Source organism: Mustelus asterias, chromosome 5, assembly GCF_964213995.1.
Source record: "Mustelus asterias chromosome 5, sMusAst1.hap1.1, whole genome shotgun sequence".
Taxonomy (NCBI): domain Eukaryota; kingdom Metazoa; phylum Chordata; class Chondrichthyes; order Carcharhiniformes; family Triakidae; genus Mustelus; species Mustelus asterias.
The window spans coordinates 1,656,930-1,674,296 of record NC_135805.1 but is presented as its reverse complement, the minus strand read 5'-3'; the positions used below and the strand labels follow the sequence as shown (position 1 = coordinate 1,674,296).

General features: G+C 46.6%; 1 protein-coding gene across 2 annotated transcripts in view; it reads right to left on the bottom strand.

Moving 5' to 3' along the window:
- LOC144493336 (equilibrative nucleoside transporter 1-like) overlaps positions 1 to 17,367 on the bottom strand; it is a 91,059-nt gene that overhangs the window by 30,685 nt on the left and 43,007 nt on the right. For both annotated transcript variants that reach the window (XM_078212109.1, XM_078212108.1), the window contains exons 8-9: positions 11,913 to 12,013; positions 6,514 to 6,622 (exon numbers count right to left, since the gene is read on the bottom strand). In XM_078212109.1, the coding sequence (XP_078068235.1) occupies positions 6,514 to 6,622; positions 11,913 to 12,013 (210 nt within the window). The remainder of the gene's footprint in view (positions 1 to 6,513; positions 6,623 to 11,912; positions 12,014 to 17,367) is intronic.

The window sequence follows — 17,367 nt, the reverse complement described above, 5'->3', positions numbered from 1 at the left end:
GAAATCATAGAAATCATAGAAACCCTACAGTGCAGAAGGAGGCCATTCGGCCCATCGAGTCTGCACCGACCACAATCCCACCCAGGCCCTACCCCCACATATTTACCCGCTAATCCACGCATCTCAGAACTCTAAGGGGCAATTTTTAACCTGGCCAATCAACCTAACCCGCACATCTTTGGACTGTGGGAGGAAACCGGAGCACCCGGAGGAAACCCACGCAGACACGAGGAGAATGTGCAAACTCCACACAGACAGTGACCCGAGCCGGGAATCGAACCTGGGACCCTGGAGCTGTGAAGCAGCAGTGCTAACCACTGTGCTACCGTGCCGCATATGAATGGCATGGCCTTGGTTTAATCGGCTACAACATAGTAAACAGTGACAGGGACAGTAAGCCACTTCACTAGGACATAGACAGACTGGTGAAATGGGCAGAAACATGGTAGCAGAGTGGTGATGCTGATTGGTGGTTGCAGGTAAGATTTGCATAGGTGCAGTCACTGCTACCAGAAGGTGGCCTGTGGAGGAGCTGTTGTAAAGGGACAGTTAAACCCCAAACACTACTTCAGTGTTTCCTTCCCTACCTCCTCCTTTAACCAAATAAAAAGTCACCGGGAGGCCCACAAGCAAGAGAGGGGTGAGTTGAGATTCTTTTATCCTTTTACCTGTATAAGGGCAGTATGGCAGTTAGGGCAGTGGTATGCTCCTCCTGCCAGATGTGGGAAATTAGGCAGCAATCTAGTCCCCCTGACAACTTTGTCTGCAGGAAGTGTGTCCAGTTGCAGAGCGCATTGTTCGGTTGGAGCAGCAGGTGGATGCACTGCGGAGCATACAGGAGGCAGAGAGTGTGATAGACACTAGTTACAGGGAGGCTGTCACACCACAGGTTCAGTCAGGTAGATGGGTGACTGCCAGGAGAGGCAGGCAGGTGGTGCAGGAGTCTCCTGTGTCTATTCCCCTTTTAAACAGGTATATCGTTTTGGATACTGTTGAGGGGGATAGCCTGTCAGGGGGAGATACCAGCAGCAGCCAGGCCTGTGACACCACAGCTGGTTCTGCTGTGGGACAGGATCGGGCAAAGAGCAAGCGAGCAGCAGTAATAGGGGACTCGCTAGTTAGAGGCACGGACAGGCGTTTCTGTGGCCACAATCGAGACTCCAGGATGGTGTGTTGCCTCCCTGGTGCCAGGGTCAAGGACGTCTCTGAGCGATTGCAGGACATTCTTAAGGGGGAGGGTGAGCAGCCAGAGGTCGTTGTACATATTGGTACCAACGACATAGGTAGGAAAAGGGATGAGGTCCTGAAATGTGAATATAGAGAGTTAGGCAGAAGGCTAAAGTGCAGGACCACGAAGGTAGTAATTTCTGGACCACTACCGGTGCCACGTGCTGGTGAGAGTAGGAATAGGAGGATTAGGCAGATGAATGCCTGGCTTGAGAGCTGGTGCAGGGGGCAGGGATTTAGTTTTTGGATCATTGGGATCTTTTCTGGGGAAGGGCTGATCTGTTCAAGAGGGATGGGTTACAGTTGAACTGGAGGGGGACTAACATCCTGGCGGGGAGATTTGCTGGAGCCACTCGGGAGGGTTTAGACTAATTTGGCAGGGGGTGGGACCCAAAGCAGTCGGGAGACAGAAGAGAAGATTGAGGACAGCACAGAAGTTAAAGAGAGCACATTAAATAGTAAAGGCAGTGTCAGTAATCCTAGTACCAGACAGATCAGGCAAAAGCAAGACAGAGAGCAAGGGAAGTCCAGATGAAACTGCATTTATTTCAATGCAAGAGGCCTGACGGGCAAGGCAGATGAACTCAGGGCATGGATGGGTACGTGGGACTGGGATATTATAGCAATTACTGAAACATGGCTAAGGGAGGGACAGGACTGACAGCTTAATGTTCCAGGGTACAGATGCGATGGCAAAGATAGAACAGGAGATAAGAGAGGTTGCACTTTTGATTGGGGAAAACATCACAGCCGTACTGAAGGGATTCTTTCGAGGGTTTGGTCACTGAGTCTATATGGGTAGAACTGAGAAATAAGAAGGGGGAAATCACTTTGATCGGGTTGTACTATAGGCCCCCAAATAGTCAGCGGGAAATTGAGGAGCAAATATGTAAGATTACAGATAGCTCCAAGAAAAATAGGGTGGTAACAGTCGGAGATTTTAACTTTCCCAACATTGACTGGGACAGCTATAGTATCAGAGGGTTGGATGGAGAGAAATTTGTTGAGTCTATTCAGGAGGAATTTCTCATTCAGTATGTGGATGGCCCGACTCGAGAGGGGGCAAAATTTGACCTCCTCTTGGGAAATAGGAAAGGGCAGGTGACAGAAGTGTTAGTGAGGAATGACTTTGGGACCAGTGACCATAATTCTATTAGTTTTAAGATAGCTATGGAGAATGAAAGGTCTGGCCCAAAAGTTAAAGTTCTAAATTGGGGCAAGGCCAATTTTGATGGTGTCAGGCAGGAACTTTCAAATGTGAATTGGGGGAGGCTATGGGAAGGCAAAGGGATGTCTGGTAAGTGGCATACTTTCAAAAGTGTGGTAACCAGGGTTCAGGGTAAACACATTCCTCTTAGAGTGAAGGGCAAGGCTGGTATGTCTCGGGATATTGAGGCCCTGGTCAAGAAGAAGAAGGAGGCATGTGATATGCATAGGCAGCTGGGATCCTTGAAGAGTATAGACGTTGTAGGAGTAAAGAGAGAAATCAGGAGGGCAAAAAGAGGACACGAGATTGTTTTGGCAGATAAGGCAAAGGAGAATCCAAGAAATTCTACAAATACATAAAGGGCAAAAGAGTAACTAGGGAGAGAGTAGGGCCTCTTAAGGATCAACAAGGTCATCTATGTGCGGATCCGCAAGAGATGGGTGAGATCCTAAATGAATATTTCTCATCAGTATTTACTGTTGAGATAAGCATAGATGTTAGGGAACTTGGTGAAATATATAGTGATGTCTTGAGGAGTGTACATATTACAAAGAAGGAGGTGCTGGAAGTCTTAAAGCGCATCAAGGTAGATAAATCCGCGGGACCTGATGAAGTGTATCCCAGGACGTTGTGGGAGACGAGGGAGGAAATTGCAGGTCCCCTAGCAGAGATATTTGAATCATTGATAGTCACAGGTGAGGTGCCTGAAGATTGGAGGGTGGCAAATGTTGTGCCTTTGTTTAAAAAGGGCTGCAGGGGAAAGCCTGGGAACTACAAGCCGGTGAGCCTCACATCTGTAGTGGGTAAGTTGTTAGGAGGTATTTTGAGAGACAGGATCTACAGGCATTTAGAGACGCAAGGACTGATTAGGGACAGTCAGCATGGCTTTGTGAGTGGAAAATCATGTCTCACAAATTTGGTTGAGTTTTTTGAAGGGGTAACCAAGAAGGTAGATGAGGGCAGTGCAGTTGATGTGGTCTACATGGACTTTAGCAAGGCCTTTGACAAGGTACCGCATGGTAGGTTGTTGCATAAGGTTAAATCTCACGGGATCCAGGGTGAGGTAGCCAATTGGATACAAAGTTGGCTGGATGACAGAAGCCAGAGGGTGGCTGTAGAGGGTTGTTTTTCAAACTGGAGGCCTGTGACCAGCGGTGTGCCTCGGGGATCAGTGCTGGGTCCACTGTATATTTGTCATTTATATTAATGATTTGGATGAGAATATAGGAGGCATGGTTAGTAAGTTTGCAGGATGTAAATAAGATTGAAAGAGTGCAGAGAAGGTTCACAAGGATGTTGCCGGGACTTGAGAAGCTGAGTTACAGAGAGAGATTGAATAGGTTGGGACTTTATTCCCTGGAGCGTAGAAGATTGAGGGGAGATTTGATAGAGGTGTATAAGATTTTGATGGGTATAGATAGAGTGAATGCGAGCAGGCTTTTTCCGCTGAGGCTAGGGGAGAAAAAAACCAGAGGGCATGGGTTAAGGGTGAAAGGAGAAAAGTTTAAAGGGAATATTAGGGGGGGCTTCTTCACGCAGAGCGGTGGGAGTGTGGAATGAGCTGCCGGATAAAGTGGTAAATGCGGGGTCATTTTAACATTTAAGAAAAACTTGGACGGGTTCATGGATGAGAGGGGTGTGGAGGGATATGGTCCAAGTGCAGGTCAGTGGGACTAGGCATAAAATGGTTCGGCACAGACAAGAAGGGCCAAAAGGCCTGTTTCTGAGCTGTAATTTTCTATGGTTCTATGGTTCTATGACACCAAGATTGGTAGCATAGTGGACAGTGAAGAAAGTTATCTCCAATTGCAACGGGATCTTGATCAATTGGGCCAATGACAGATGGAGTTTAATTTAGATAAATGCAAGGTGATGCATTTTGGTAGATTGAGCCAGGGCAGGACTTACTCAGTTAATGGTAGGGTGTTGGGGAGAGTTATAGAACAAAGAGATCTAGGGGTACAGGTTCATAGGTCCTTGAAAGTGGAGTCACAGGTGGACAGAGTGGTGAAGAAGGCATTCGGCATGCTTGGTTTCATTGGTCAGAACATTGAACACAGGAGTTGGGATATTTTGTTGAAGTTGTACAAGACATTGGTAAGGCCACACTTGGAATACTGTGTGCAATTCTGGTCACCCTATTACAGAAAGGATATTATTAAACTAGAAAGAGTGCAGAAAAGATTTACTAGGATGCTACCGGGACTTGATGGTTTGTGTTTTAGGAGAGGCTGGATAGACTGGGACCTTTTTCTCTGGGACGTAGGAGGCTTCGGGGTGATCTTATAGAGGTCTATAAAATAATGAGGGGCGTAGATCAGCTAGATAGTCAATATCTTTTCCCAAAGGTAGGAGAGTCTAAAACTTGAGGGCATAGGTTTAAGGTGAGAGGGGAGAGATAGAAAAGGGTCCAGAGGGACATCTTTTTCACACAGAAGGTGGTGAGTGTCTGGAACAAGCTGCCAGAGGTAGTAGTAGAGGCGGGTACAATTTTGTCTTTTAAAAAGCATTTAGACAGTTACATGGGTAAGATGGGTATAGAACAAAGAACAAAGAAAATTACAGCACAGGAACAGGCCCTTCGGCCCTCCAAGCCTGCACCGACCATGCTGCCCGACTTAACTAAAACCCCCTACCTTTCCGGGGACCATATCCCTCTATTCCCATCCTATTCATGTACTTGTCAAGATGCCCCTTAAAAGTTACTACCGTATCGGCTTCCACTACCTCCCCCAGCAACGAGTTCCAGGCACCCACTACTCTCAAAGTGTAAAAAATCTGCCTCGTACATCTCCTTTAAACCTTGCCCCTCACACCTTAAACCTATGCCCCCTAGTAATTAACTCTTCCACCCTGGGAAAAAGCTTCTGACTATCCACTCTGTCCATGCCTCTCATAATCTTGTAGACTTCTATCAGGTCTCCCCTCGACCTCCATCGCTCCAGTGAGAACAAAAGGGATATGGACCAAACGCAGGCAATTGGGACTAGCTTAGGGGTTTAAAAAAGAGGGTGGCATGGACAAGATGGGCCAAAGGGCCCGTTTCCATGCTGTAAACCTCTATGACTATGAGATGAATGTGAAATGAGACATTTTCGCCTCGAAGGACAAAGATGATACATGTTGATTGGAAATATGTGTCCAGGCAATATAAACAAAATGTACTTAAATCCACTAGGATTATATTCGCTGGAGTTTAGAAGAGTGAGAGAGGATCTCATAGAAACATAAAATTCTAACAGGGTAAGACAGGGTAGATTCAGAAAAAATGTTCCCAATGGTGGGGGAGTCCAGAACTAGGGGTCATAGTTTGGGGATAAGGGGTAAACCTTTTAGAACTGAGGTGAGGAGAAATTTCTTCACCCAGAGGGTGGTGAATGTGTGGAATTCACTCCCACAGAAAGTAGTTGAGGCCAAAACGTTGTCTGATTTCAAGACAAAATTAGATGTAAATTTGTGGCTAAAGGAATCGAGGGCCATGGGGGGAGGGGGACCAGGATATTGCAGCCTTGATTAGAGTGAATGGCGGAACAGGCTGGAAGGGCCGTGATGACAGGTTATCGTCCTAAAACATGAACTCTGTTTTGCTTTCTGCACAGATGCTGCCAGACCTGCCTGGGATTTCCAGCATTTCATCTTTTTATTGCAGATTTCCAACATCTGCACTGCTTGAGATCCTGGGTTTCACAAACAGAGTACAAAAACAAAAAAGGTTAGTCCAAACCTTTGTAAAATGCTGCTTCAGCCTTAGCTAAAATACTGCACTCAGAACTGAAATCCACAAAGGTCGCTAGGCGATTTACAAGAATCATTCAGAGAGGTAGGACTTCAATTTGAAGAGGGGTTAGTTCCAGGACAAGGCAGAAAAAACTGAGAATGGAACTAGTTGGATAACTCTAGCAAAGCGCTAACATGATGGGCCAAAAGACCTTCTTCTGTTCTCTATTAGTCTGTAGTTCTTCCTGTATTTGATGTCACTGTGTATTACTCTATCTGTGCAATCAGGTCTATATTTTTCCTACACTCCTTCTGACAGCCTCGTTGACTCTCCCATTGCCTTTCCACACTCAGGAACCTACCCCATGTCCCATCAGCAGAAATGGTTGATTTGGCATCGACAGTTACTGCCGGGAATACTCCAATGGTAACGCTAAACACCAGGCTCACCAGCAACGCCATGGGCCAGATCTACAGAGAAACAGAGGGAATGTTACTGTTAGACCCAGCACTGAACAACTGTACAATCACACTACAGTCTGAGAGGGATGAAAAATGGGGTGACAAAGAAGGAGGCAAAAGGAGAGTTTAGAAACAGCTTGGAGAAGGTCACTCAACTGATACCTGGAATGGGGGGAGGGGGAACACGGGTGTTATCTTCTGAGGAAAGGTTGGACAGGCTGAGTCTGTATCTACTGGAGTTTAGGGGATTGAGAGGTGATCTTACTGAAATCCATAAGATGCTGAGGGGAGTGGACAGGATAGATGCTCAGAGGATGTTTCCCTTTGCGGGAGAGACTAGAACTCGGGGGTCACAGTTTCAAAATAAGGATCTCCCATTCAGACTGAGATGAAAAGAAATCTTTTCCTTCAGAGGCTGGTGAATCTTTGGAACTCTCCCAGCAGTGATGGCAGGGTCCATGCATTATAGCAAAGGTAGATAGAGTATTTACTAACACGGGAGTGAAAGGTTAACGCGTAGACGGAATGTAGTTGTGAGGCCACAATCAGATCAGTTATGTAGGTACACCGACAGTGCTGTTAGGGAGGGCATTCCAGGATTTTGACCCAATGAAGGTGTTGGAGTAAACTCAAAATTAAAGGATACAAGATGGTTACCTGGCACAAAATGGACTCTGGGAAAAGTCATTAAGATGTGCTGACTTGGGCACAGACATTGCACAACGAGTTAAATCCTGTTAGTGTTTAAATTGCTGCAGGAAACAGATCAGACCTTGAGGCACCTTAGCTTGAGATAAAGCAGAACCAAAACAATGAATTTTTGTAACGAGATCAGTCTTTGATTGGGGAAATAAATGCATAAATGTATCTACTCTATGTATAATGATGTGCTAACGGCTAATATCCATACTTGTCCATTATTTGAAAATGTATAAAAGATGCTCAACTGCCATTGTAAAGTTGAGAAGGTGACTGCGCGCACTGCGGAGAGCCCAGCGCTTCTCCCAAAGCTTTGTCCGATAAAACTGCATGTTGAATCTTTAAGTCTGACTCCATGTGGTGATTTTCCCACAACAAAGGAAAGGCTGATATATTTTCCAGTCAGGATGCTGAGAAGCTTGGAGGGGAACGTGCAGGTTGGGGTGTTCCCAGGTATCTGCTGCTCTTGTCCTTTGAGATGGTAGTGGTCGTGGGTTTGGCAGGTGCTGCCTAAGGAACCTTGGTGAGTTGCTGCAGTGCATCTTTGTAAATGGTACACACGGCTGTCACTGTGCGTCAGTGGTGGAGAGATTGAATATTTGTGGAAGGGGTAGCAATCAAGCGAGGCCGCTTTGCCCTGGATGGTGTTGAGCTTCTTGAGTGTTGTTGGAGCTGCTCCCATCCAGGCAAGTGGGGAGTATTCCATCACACTCCTGACTTGTGCTTTGTAGATGGTGGACAGGCTTTGGGGAGTCAGGAGGTGAGTTACTCGCTGCAGTATTCCTAGCCTCTGACCTGCTCTTGTAGCCACTGTGCTTATGTGGTTAGTCCAGCTCAGTTTCTTGTAACCCTCAGGATGTTGACAGTGGGGGATTCAGCAATGGTAATACCATTGAATGTCAAGGGGTGATGGTTAGATTCTGTCTTGTTGGAGATGGTCATTGTCTGGCACATAGGTGGCACAAATGTCACTTATCACTTGTCCAGGTCTTGCTGCATATGGGCATGGACTGCTTCAGTATCTGAGGAGTCGCGAATGGTGCTGAACATTGTGCAATCATCGGCGAACATCCCCACTTCTGATCTGATGACGGAGGGAAGGTCATTGATGAAGCAGCTGAAGATTGTTGGGCCTAGGACACGACCCTGAGGGACTCCTGCAGAGATGTCCCGGAGCTGAGATGATTGATCTCCAACCACCACAACCATCTTCCTATGTACCAGGTACGACTCCAACCAACGGAGAGTTTGCCCCTTGATACCCATTGATTGCAGTTTTGCTAGGGCTCCTTGATGCCACACTCAGTCGAATACGGCCTTGATGTCAAGGGCTGTCACTCTCACCTCCCCTCTGGAATTCAGCTCTTTTATCCATGTTTGAACCAAGGCTGTAATGAGGTCAGGAGCTGAGTGACTCTGGTGAAACCCAAACTGAGCATCGGTGAGCAAGTCATTGCTGAGTAAGTGCTGCTTGAGATTGCACTGTTAATGACCCCTTCCATTAGAAACATAGAAACATAGAAAACCTACAGCACAAACAGGCCCTTCGGCCCACAAGTTGTGCCGAACACATCCCTACCTTCTAGACCTACCTATAACCCTCCATCCTATTAAGCTCCATGTACTCATCCAGGAGTCTCTTAAAAGACCCTATTGAGTTCGCCTCCACCACCACTGACGGCAACCGATTCCACTCGCCCACCACCCTCTGTGTGAAAAACTTACCCCTAACATCGCCCCTGTACCTACCCCCCAGCACCTTAAACCTGTGTCCTCTCGTAGCAGCCATTTCCACCCTGGGAAAAAGCCTCTGAGAGTCCACCCGATCTATGCCTCTCAACATCTTATACACCTCTATTAGGTCTCCTCTCATCCTTCGTCTCTCCAAGGAGAAAAGACCGAGCTCCCTCAGCCTATCCTCATAAGGCATGCCACTCAATCCAGGCAACATCCTTGTGAATCTCCTCTGCACCCTTTCAATCTTTCAATTACTGTACTGATGATGAAGAGTGGACTGATGATGGGTTGGATTTGTCCTGCTTTTTGTGTACAGGACATACCTGGGCAATTCTCCACATTGTTGGGTAGATGCCGGTGTTGTAACTGCACTGGAAGAGCTTGGCTAGGGGAGCAGCAAGTTCTGGAGCACAGTCTTCAGTACTATTGCCGGAATGTTATCAGGGCCCATTGCCTTTGCAGCATCCAGTGCCTCCAACCGTTTCTTGATATCACGGGGAGTGAATCGAATTGTCTGGAGACTGGCATCTGAGATGCTGGGGACCACTGGAGGAGGCGGAGATGGATCATCCACTCGGCACTTCTGGCTGAAGATTGCTGCGAATTCTTCAGCCTTATCTTTTGCACTGACGTGCTGGGCTCCTCCATCACTGAGGATGGTGATTTCTGTGGAGCCTTCTCCTTCAGTGAGTTGTTTAATTGTCCACCACCATTCACGAGGATGTGGCAAGACTGCAGAGCTTAGATCTGACCTATTGGTGTGGGATCCTTAGCTCTGTCTATCACTTATTGCTTATTTTGTTTGCCATGCAAGTATTCCTGTGTTGTAGCTTCACCAGGTTGACACCTCATTTTTAGGTATGCCTGGTGCTGCTCCTGGCATGCCCTCCTGCACTCTCCATTGAACCAGGGTTGATTCCCTGGCTTGATGGTAATGGTTGAGTGGGGTTATGCCGGGCCATGGGGTTGCAGATTGTGCTGGAGTTCTGCTGCTGTTGATGGCCCACAGCGCCTCCTGGATGCCCAGTCTGGAGTTGTTAGATCTATTTGAAATCTATCTCACTTCGCACGGTGGTAGTGCCACACAACACGATGGAGGAGTCCTCAATGTGAGGACGGGACCAATTTTGGCACAAGCCCCCAGATGTCAGTAACAAGGTTTGACAGGGCAGGGTTTGCTGCTGTCATTTAAGTTGTTTTTATTCATTCAGGGAATGTGGGTGTCACTGGCTGGCCAGCAGTTACTGGACATCCCGAGTTGCCCTTGAACTGAGTGTCTCATTAGGCCATTTCAGAGGGCAGTTTAGAGTCAACCACATTGCTGTGGCTCTGGAGTCACATGTAGGCCAGACTGGGTAAGGACAGCAGATTTCCTTCCCTAAAGGACATTAGTGACCCGGATGGGTTTTTACAACAATCGACAATGGTTTCACGGTCATTTGTAGATTCTTAATTCCAGATTTTTGTTCTATTGAATTCAAATTCCACCATCTGCCGTGGCGGGATTCGAACCCAGGTCCCCATAACATTAGCTGAGTTTCTGGATTAATAGTCTAGCAATAATATCACTCGGCCATCGCCTCCCTGAAAGGCCGAGTTTGATGCTGATGCTGGGTGGTCCATCTGGTTCCATTCCTTTTCACTGACTTTGTGGTGGTTTGATACAGCTGGATGGCCATTTCCGAGATCAATCAACCACATTGCTGTGGGCCAGACACAAATGATTACCTTCATTAGTGAACGGGCAACTATTGGGCTTTTACGATAATCAACAATGGTTCCATGGTGAGACCAAGAGAAAATGCTGAAAAATCTCAGCAGGTCTGGCAGCATCTGTAGGGTCGTCTGGACTCGAAACATCAGCTCTTTTCTCTCCTTAAAGGTGCTGACAGACCTGCTGAGATTTTCCAGCGTTTTCTCTTTTGGTTTCAGATTCCAGCATCCGCAGTAAATTTGATTTCACCCAATGGTTCCATGGTCATCATTAGATCTTTCATTTCAGATTGCGATTGAATTCCACCACTGCAGATGGCAGAATTTGAACCTGAGGTGACCGGAGCATTACCCTGGGTCTTTAGTCCAGTGACAATACCAGTGCGCCATTGAATCCCCTGAAGATAACGGCAGAATGTCAGACAAAGTGAGACACAGGAAGGCAGAAAGAGAGCCAGGGAGGGAGAGAGCGAGAGAAAGGAAGGTGGAGAGACACAGGGAGAAACAAAGAGAAACAGACAGAGAAAGGCAGAGAACAGGGAGGCGGGGGCGGGTGGGGAGGGAGGGGGACAGATAACTAGAGATAGAGGGACAGAGGAGGGATGGAGGGAGAGCCAGACAGAGAAATAGAGTGGAGATGGAGAGGTAAGAAGAGACACAGAGAGAAACAGAGAGAGAGACAAAAAGAGGCTTTTTAAGAGAGAACTAGAGAAATAAGCAGAAAGACAGAGACACACAGAGGACAGAGAGGGACAGAAATAGAGGGACAGAGTGAGTGATAGAGACAAGACAGAGAAAGAAACAAAAAGCAGAGATAGAGAAAGAGAGAGAAAAGATAGGCAGATAGAGACAGAGAGAAGCAATGAATAGAGAAAGGAACAAATAGAGATAGAGTGATTGAGTGAGTGGGAGAGAGAGAGAGAAAGCAAAACTGAGGTGCAGGGAGAGGGAGAGAGAGAGTGTATGGGTGTGTGGCTATGCAATGCCACATCTGCCATCAGCCTCACAGTGAGTTACTCGAGTCCAATACCTCTCACGGGGGTGGTGGGGGCGGGAGGGGGGGGTGCGGTCTGCGTCAGAGCTCACTGCTCCTCTACCCTCTAATAGGAGCACACATCACAGTGCAGAACAGTTATTGTTGGATATTCACCTTTCGTAAGATGACGAAGATTGAGGAATTCCTGTCTGCCTCTGTGTTGGTGTTTTCCACTAACTGTGTAGAGGACCTCCTCTCAGTATCACCGGCCTGATCTGGAGAACGGAACAGAGAGAGTGAAGGAATGGGAGCTGGGGAGGATTAATCAGACAACACAAGGCCAAGAGAAAGGATCACTGAATCCTTACATGCAGAACGAGGCCATTCGGCCCAGCAGATCTGCACTGCCTCTCTGAAAGAGTATTCTAGCCAGTTCCACTTCCTGCCTTGTTCCCGTAACCTTACACGTTCTTTATTTTCAGATAGTAATCCAACATCCAGCTGATTAACTCAATCAAACCTGCCTCAACCACCCTTTTAAGAAGTTTGCTCCAGTCATTCTCTCGGTGAAAAATAATCCTCACGTCATTTCTACTCCTTTTGCCAATGATTTTGAATCTGTGCCCTCTAATACCTGATGCTGTGTTGAGTGGGAACAGTTTCTCACCGTTTACCCTGTCCATACCTCTCAGGATCTTGAATATCTCAATCACGCCATCAAGCCTTTCTTTCTCTCCAAGGAAAACAGCCCCAACATCCGCAACTAATCCTCATAGTTACAGTTCTTTATACCTGGAATCATTCTTGTGAATCTCCTCTGTACTCTCTCCTCTGTACTCTCTCCTCTGTACTCCCTCCTCATTATTTTATAGATCTCTATAAGATCACCCCTCAGCCTCCTACACTCCATAGAAAAAAGTCCCAGTCTATCCAGCCTCTCCTAAAACTCAATCCATCAAGTCCCGGTAGCATCTCAGTAAATCTTTTCTGCACTCTTTCTAGTTTAGTAATATCCTTTCTATAATAGGGTGACCAGAACTGTACACAGTATTCCAAGTGTGGCCTTACCAATGTCTTGTACAACTTCAACAAGACGCCCCAACTCCTGTATTCAATGTTCTGACCGATGAAACCAAGCATGCTGAATGCCTTCTTCACCACTCTGTCCTCCTGTGACTCCACTTTCAAGGAGTTATGAACATGTACCCCTAGATCTCTTTGTTCTGTAACTCTCTCCAACGCCCTACCATTAACTGAGTAAGTCCTGCCCTGGTTCAATCTACCAAAATGCATCACCTCACATTTATCTAAATTAAATTCCATCTGCCATTCGTCAGCCCACTGGCCCAATTGATCAAGATCCCATTGCAATCCTAGATAACCTTCTTCACTGTCCACTATGCCACCAATCTTGGTGTCATCTGCAAACTTACTAACCATGCCCCCTATATTCTCATCCAAATCATTAATATAAATGACAAATAACAGTGGACCCAGCGCTGATCCCTGAGGTACACCGCTGGTCACAGGCCTCCAGTTTGAAAAACAACCCTCTACAACCAACTTCTGTCATCAAGCCAATTTTGTATCCATTTGGCTACTTCAGAGAATTACAGACACCAACTGGTGGCTTTGTCAAAGGGTCATCTGGACTCAAAACGTCAGCTCTTTTCTTTCCTTACAGATGCTGCAGACCTGCTTAGATTTTCCAGCATTTTCTCTTTTGGTGTGATGGAATATTCCCCACTAGCTTGGATGGGTGCAGCCCCAACAACACTCAAGAAGCTTGACACCATCCAGGACAAAGCAGCCCTGCCTGATTGGCACCACATCTACAAACATTCAATCACTCCACCACCGACGCTCAGTAGCAGCAGTGTGTACCATCTACAAGATGCACTGCAGCAATTCACCAAAGATCCTTAAACAGCACCTTCCAAACCCATGATCACTTCCATCTAGAAGGACAAGGGCAGCAGATACATGGAAACACCACCACCTGCAAGTTCCCCTCCAAGTCACTCACCATCCTGACTTGGAAATATATCGCCGTTCCTTCACAGTCGCTGGGTTAAAATCCTGGAATTCCCTCCCTAACGGCATTGTGGGTCAACACACAGCACGGGGACTGCAGCGATTTACGAAGGCAGCTCACCACCACCTTCTCAAGGGGCAACTAGGGATGGGCAATAAATGCTGGTCAGCCAGCTAATGAAGCCCATGTCCTGCTAATGAAGAAAAAAAACTGTTCTAGGACCTCAACTGTTCACATTATATATTAATGATTTGGAAGAGGGAACTGAATGTATTATCTCCAAATTGGCAGATGATATAAAGTTGGGTGGGAGGTTGAGCTGTGAGGAGGATGCAGAGATGCTTCAGCGTGATTTGGACAGGTTGAGTGAGTGGACATCTGCATGACAGCTGCAGTATAATGTGGATAAGTGTGAGGTTATCCGCTTTGGTAGCAAGAATAGGAAGACAGATTATCACTTGAGTGGGTGTAAATTAAAAGAGGTGGTTACTCAGAGAGACCTTGGAGTCCTCGTGCATCAGTCGCTGAAAGTAAGCGCGCAGGTACAGCAGGCAGTAAGGAAGGCAAATGGTATGTTGGCCTTCATAGCGAGAGGATTTGAGTATAGGGATAGGGATGTTTTGCTGCAATTGTACAGGGCGTTGGTGAGGCCACATCTGGAGTATTGTGTGCAGTTTTGGTGTCCTTATCTGAGGAAGGATGTCCTTGCCATAGAGGGAGTACAGCGAAGGTTTACCAGGCTGATTCCTGGGATGGCAGGTCTGTCATATGAGGAGAGACTAAATCGGTTAGGATTGTATTCACTGGAGTTTAGAAGAGTGAGAGGGGATCTCATAGAAACTTATAAAATTCTAACAGGGTTAGACAGGGTAGATTCAAAAAGAATGTTCCCGATGGTGGGGGAATCCAGAACTAGGGGTCATAGTTTGAGGATAAGGGGCAAACCTTTTAAAACTGAGGTGAGGAGAAATTTCTTCATCCAGAGAGTTGGTGAATGTGTGGAATTCATGACCACAGAAAGTAGCTGAGGCCAAAGCATTGTCTGATTTCAGGAAGAAATTAGATATAGCTCTAGGTGCTAAAGGGATCAAGGATATGGGGGGAAGGGGGGATCAGGGTATTGAATTTGATGATCAGCCATGATCAAAATGAATGGCAGAGCAGGCTGGAAAGACTGAATGGCCTACTCCTATGTCGCATGAATGAATTAAAAAAAAACTTCATAGCACTTTTTTCCATTGCAGATTATAGAGTTGCTACTCTTCATTCACCTCTGTTGCATTTTCATAGTCCTGCTACTGACACTGGAAGAATTTTCAATTCATCCTTAAATCTGCCTTCACCTTTATAGGAGTAGGTACTGGAATATTCAGAGCCATACTGACTCACCCAACAGTTGATGTCTAGTACAAACATAAGAACATAAGAAATAGGAGCAGGAGTAGGCCATCTCGCCCCTCAAGCCTGCCCCGCCATTCAACAAGATCATGGCTGATCTGATAGTGGTTTAGTTCCACTTACCCGCCCGCTCCCCATAACCCTTAATTCCCTTATTGATCAGAAATCTATCTACCTGTGACTTAAACACATTTAACGAGGTAGCCTCCACTGCTTCAATGGGCAGAGAATTCCAGAGATTCACTACCCTCTGAGAGAAGAAGTTCCTCCTCAACTCTGTTCTAAACTGACTCCCCCTTATTTTGAGGCTGTGTCCTCTAGTTCTTGTTTCCTTTCTAAGTGGAAATAACCTCTCTGCCTTTACCCTGTCTAGCCCCTTCATTATCTTATATGTCTCTATAAGATCTCCCCTCAACCTTCTAAACTCCAATGAGTACAGGCCCAATCTACTCAATCTCTCCTCACAAGCCAACCCCCTCATCTCTGGTATCAACCTGGTGAACCTTCTCTGTACTCCCTCCAAGGCCAATATATCCTTCCGCAAATAAGGGGACCAAAATTGCACACAGTACTCTACAAAGAACAATACAGCACAGGAACAGGCCCTTCGGCCCTCCAAGCCTGCACCGCTCCCTGGTCCAAACTAGACCATTCTTTTGTATCCCTCCATTCCCACTCCGTTCATATGGCTGTCTAGATAAGTCTTAAACGTTCCCAGTGTGTCCGCCTCCACCACCTTGCCTGGCAGCGCATTCCAGGCCCCCACCACCCTCTGTGTAAAATATGTCCGTCTGATATCCGTGTTAAACCACCCCCCCTTCACCTTGAACCTATGGCCCCTCGTGAACGTCACCACTGACCTGGGGAAAAGCTTCTCACCGTTCACCCTATCTATGTCTTTCATAATTTTATACACCTCTATTAAGTCTCCCCTCATCCTCCATCTTTCCAGGGAGAACAACCCCAGTTTACCCAATCTCTCCTCATAACTAAGCCCCTCCATACCAGGCAACATCCTGGTAAATCTCCTCTGTACTCTCTCCAGACCCTCCACGTCCTTCTGGTAGTGTGGCGACCAGAACTGGACGCAGTATTCCAGATGCGGCCGAACTAACGTTCTATACATCTGCAACATCAGACCCCAACTTTTATACTCTATGCCCCGTCCTATAAAGGCAAGCATGCCATATGCCTTCTTCACCACCTTCTCCACCTGTGACGTCACTTTCAAGGATCTGTGGACTTGCACACCCAGGTCCCTCTGCGTATCTACACCCTTTATGGTTCTGCCATTTATCATATAGCTCCTCTCTACATTATTTCCACCAAAATGCATCACTTCGCATTTATCAGGATTGAACTCCATCTGCCATTTCTTTGCCCAAATTTCCAGCCTATCTATATCCTTCTGTAGCTTCTGACAATGCTCCTCACTATCTGCAAGTCCTGCCAATTTTGTGTCGTCCGCAAACTTACTGATCACCCCAGTTACACCTTCTTCCAGATCATTTATATAAATCACAAACAGCAGAGGTCCCAATACAGAGCCCTGCGGAACACCACTAGTCACAGGCCTCCAGCCGGAAAAAGACCCTTCCACTACCACCCTCTGTCTTCTGTGACCAAGCCAGTTCTCCACCCATCTAGCCACCTCCCCCTTTATCCCAAGAGCTAGTTGCGGCCTCACCAGTACCTTGTACAATTGCAGCAAGACCTCCCTGCTTTTATACTCCATCCCCTTCGCGATAAAGGCCAATATTCCATTTGCCTTCTTGATCACCTGCTGCACCTGCAAACTGAGTTTTTGCGATTTATGCACAAGTTGCAGATTGAACTGAAATTTCATTATACCCTGTTCCATTTAGTAATCCTTTACTCACCAAGTAAATGTGACCTCCTCAGAGGTTACCCGATTACGGCAGGCCAAGGTACACAACTCTGACACTACTGTGCCTTTAAGGAATGTATTTTTAAATCATGTTCTCTGCAGTTATAAGCAGGCACCAAGCTGTCTGTCTTTTATTGTTGTTAGAGTCAGATAATAGGCTTTTTGTTTATTTTTAATTTGGGCCTATTGTACTCTCCTGGTATTTTACAAGTTTTACAACCCTCTTGAATTGTTGGGGGGTGGGGGGAGAATGATTGTCAGGTCCGGTGGGAAGAGTCCTTTACTTTCAGTTTTGGCTGCTGGCTAGT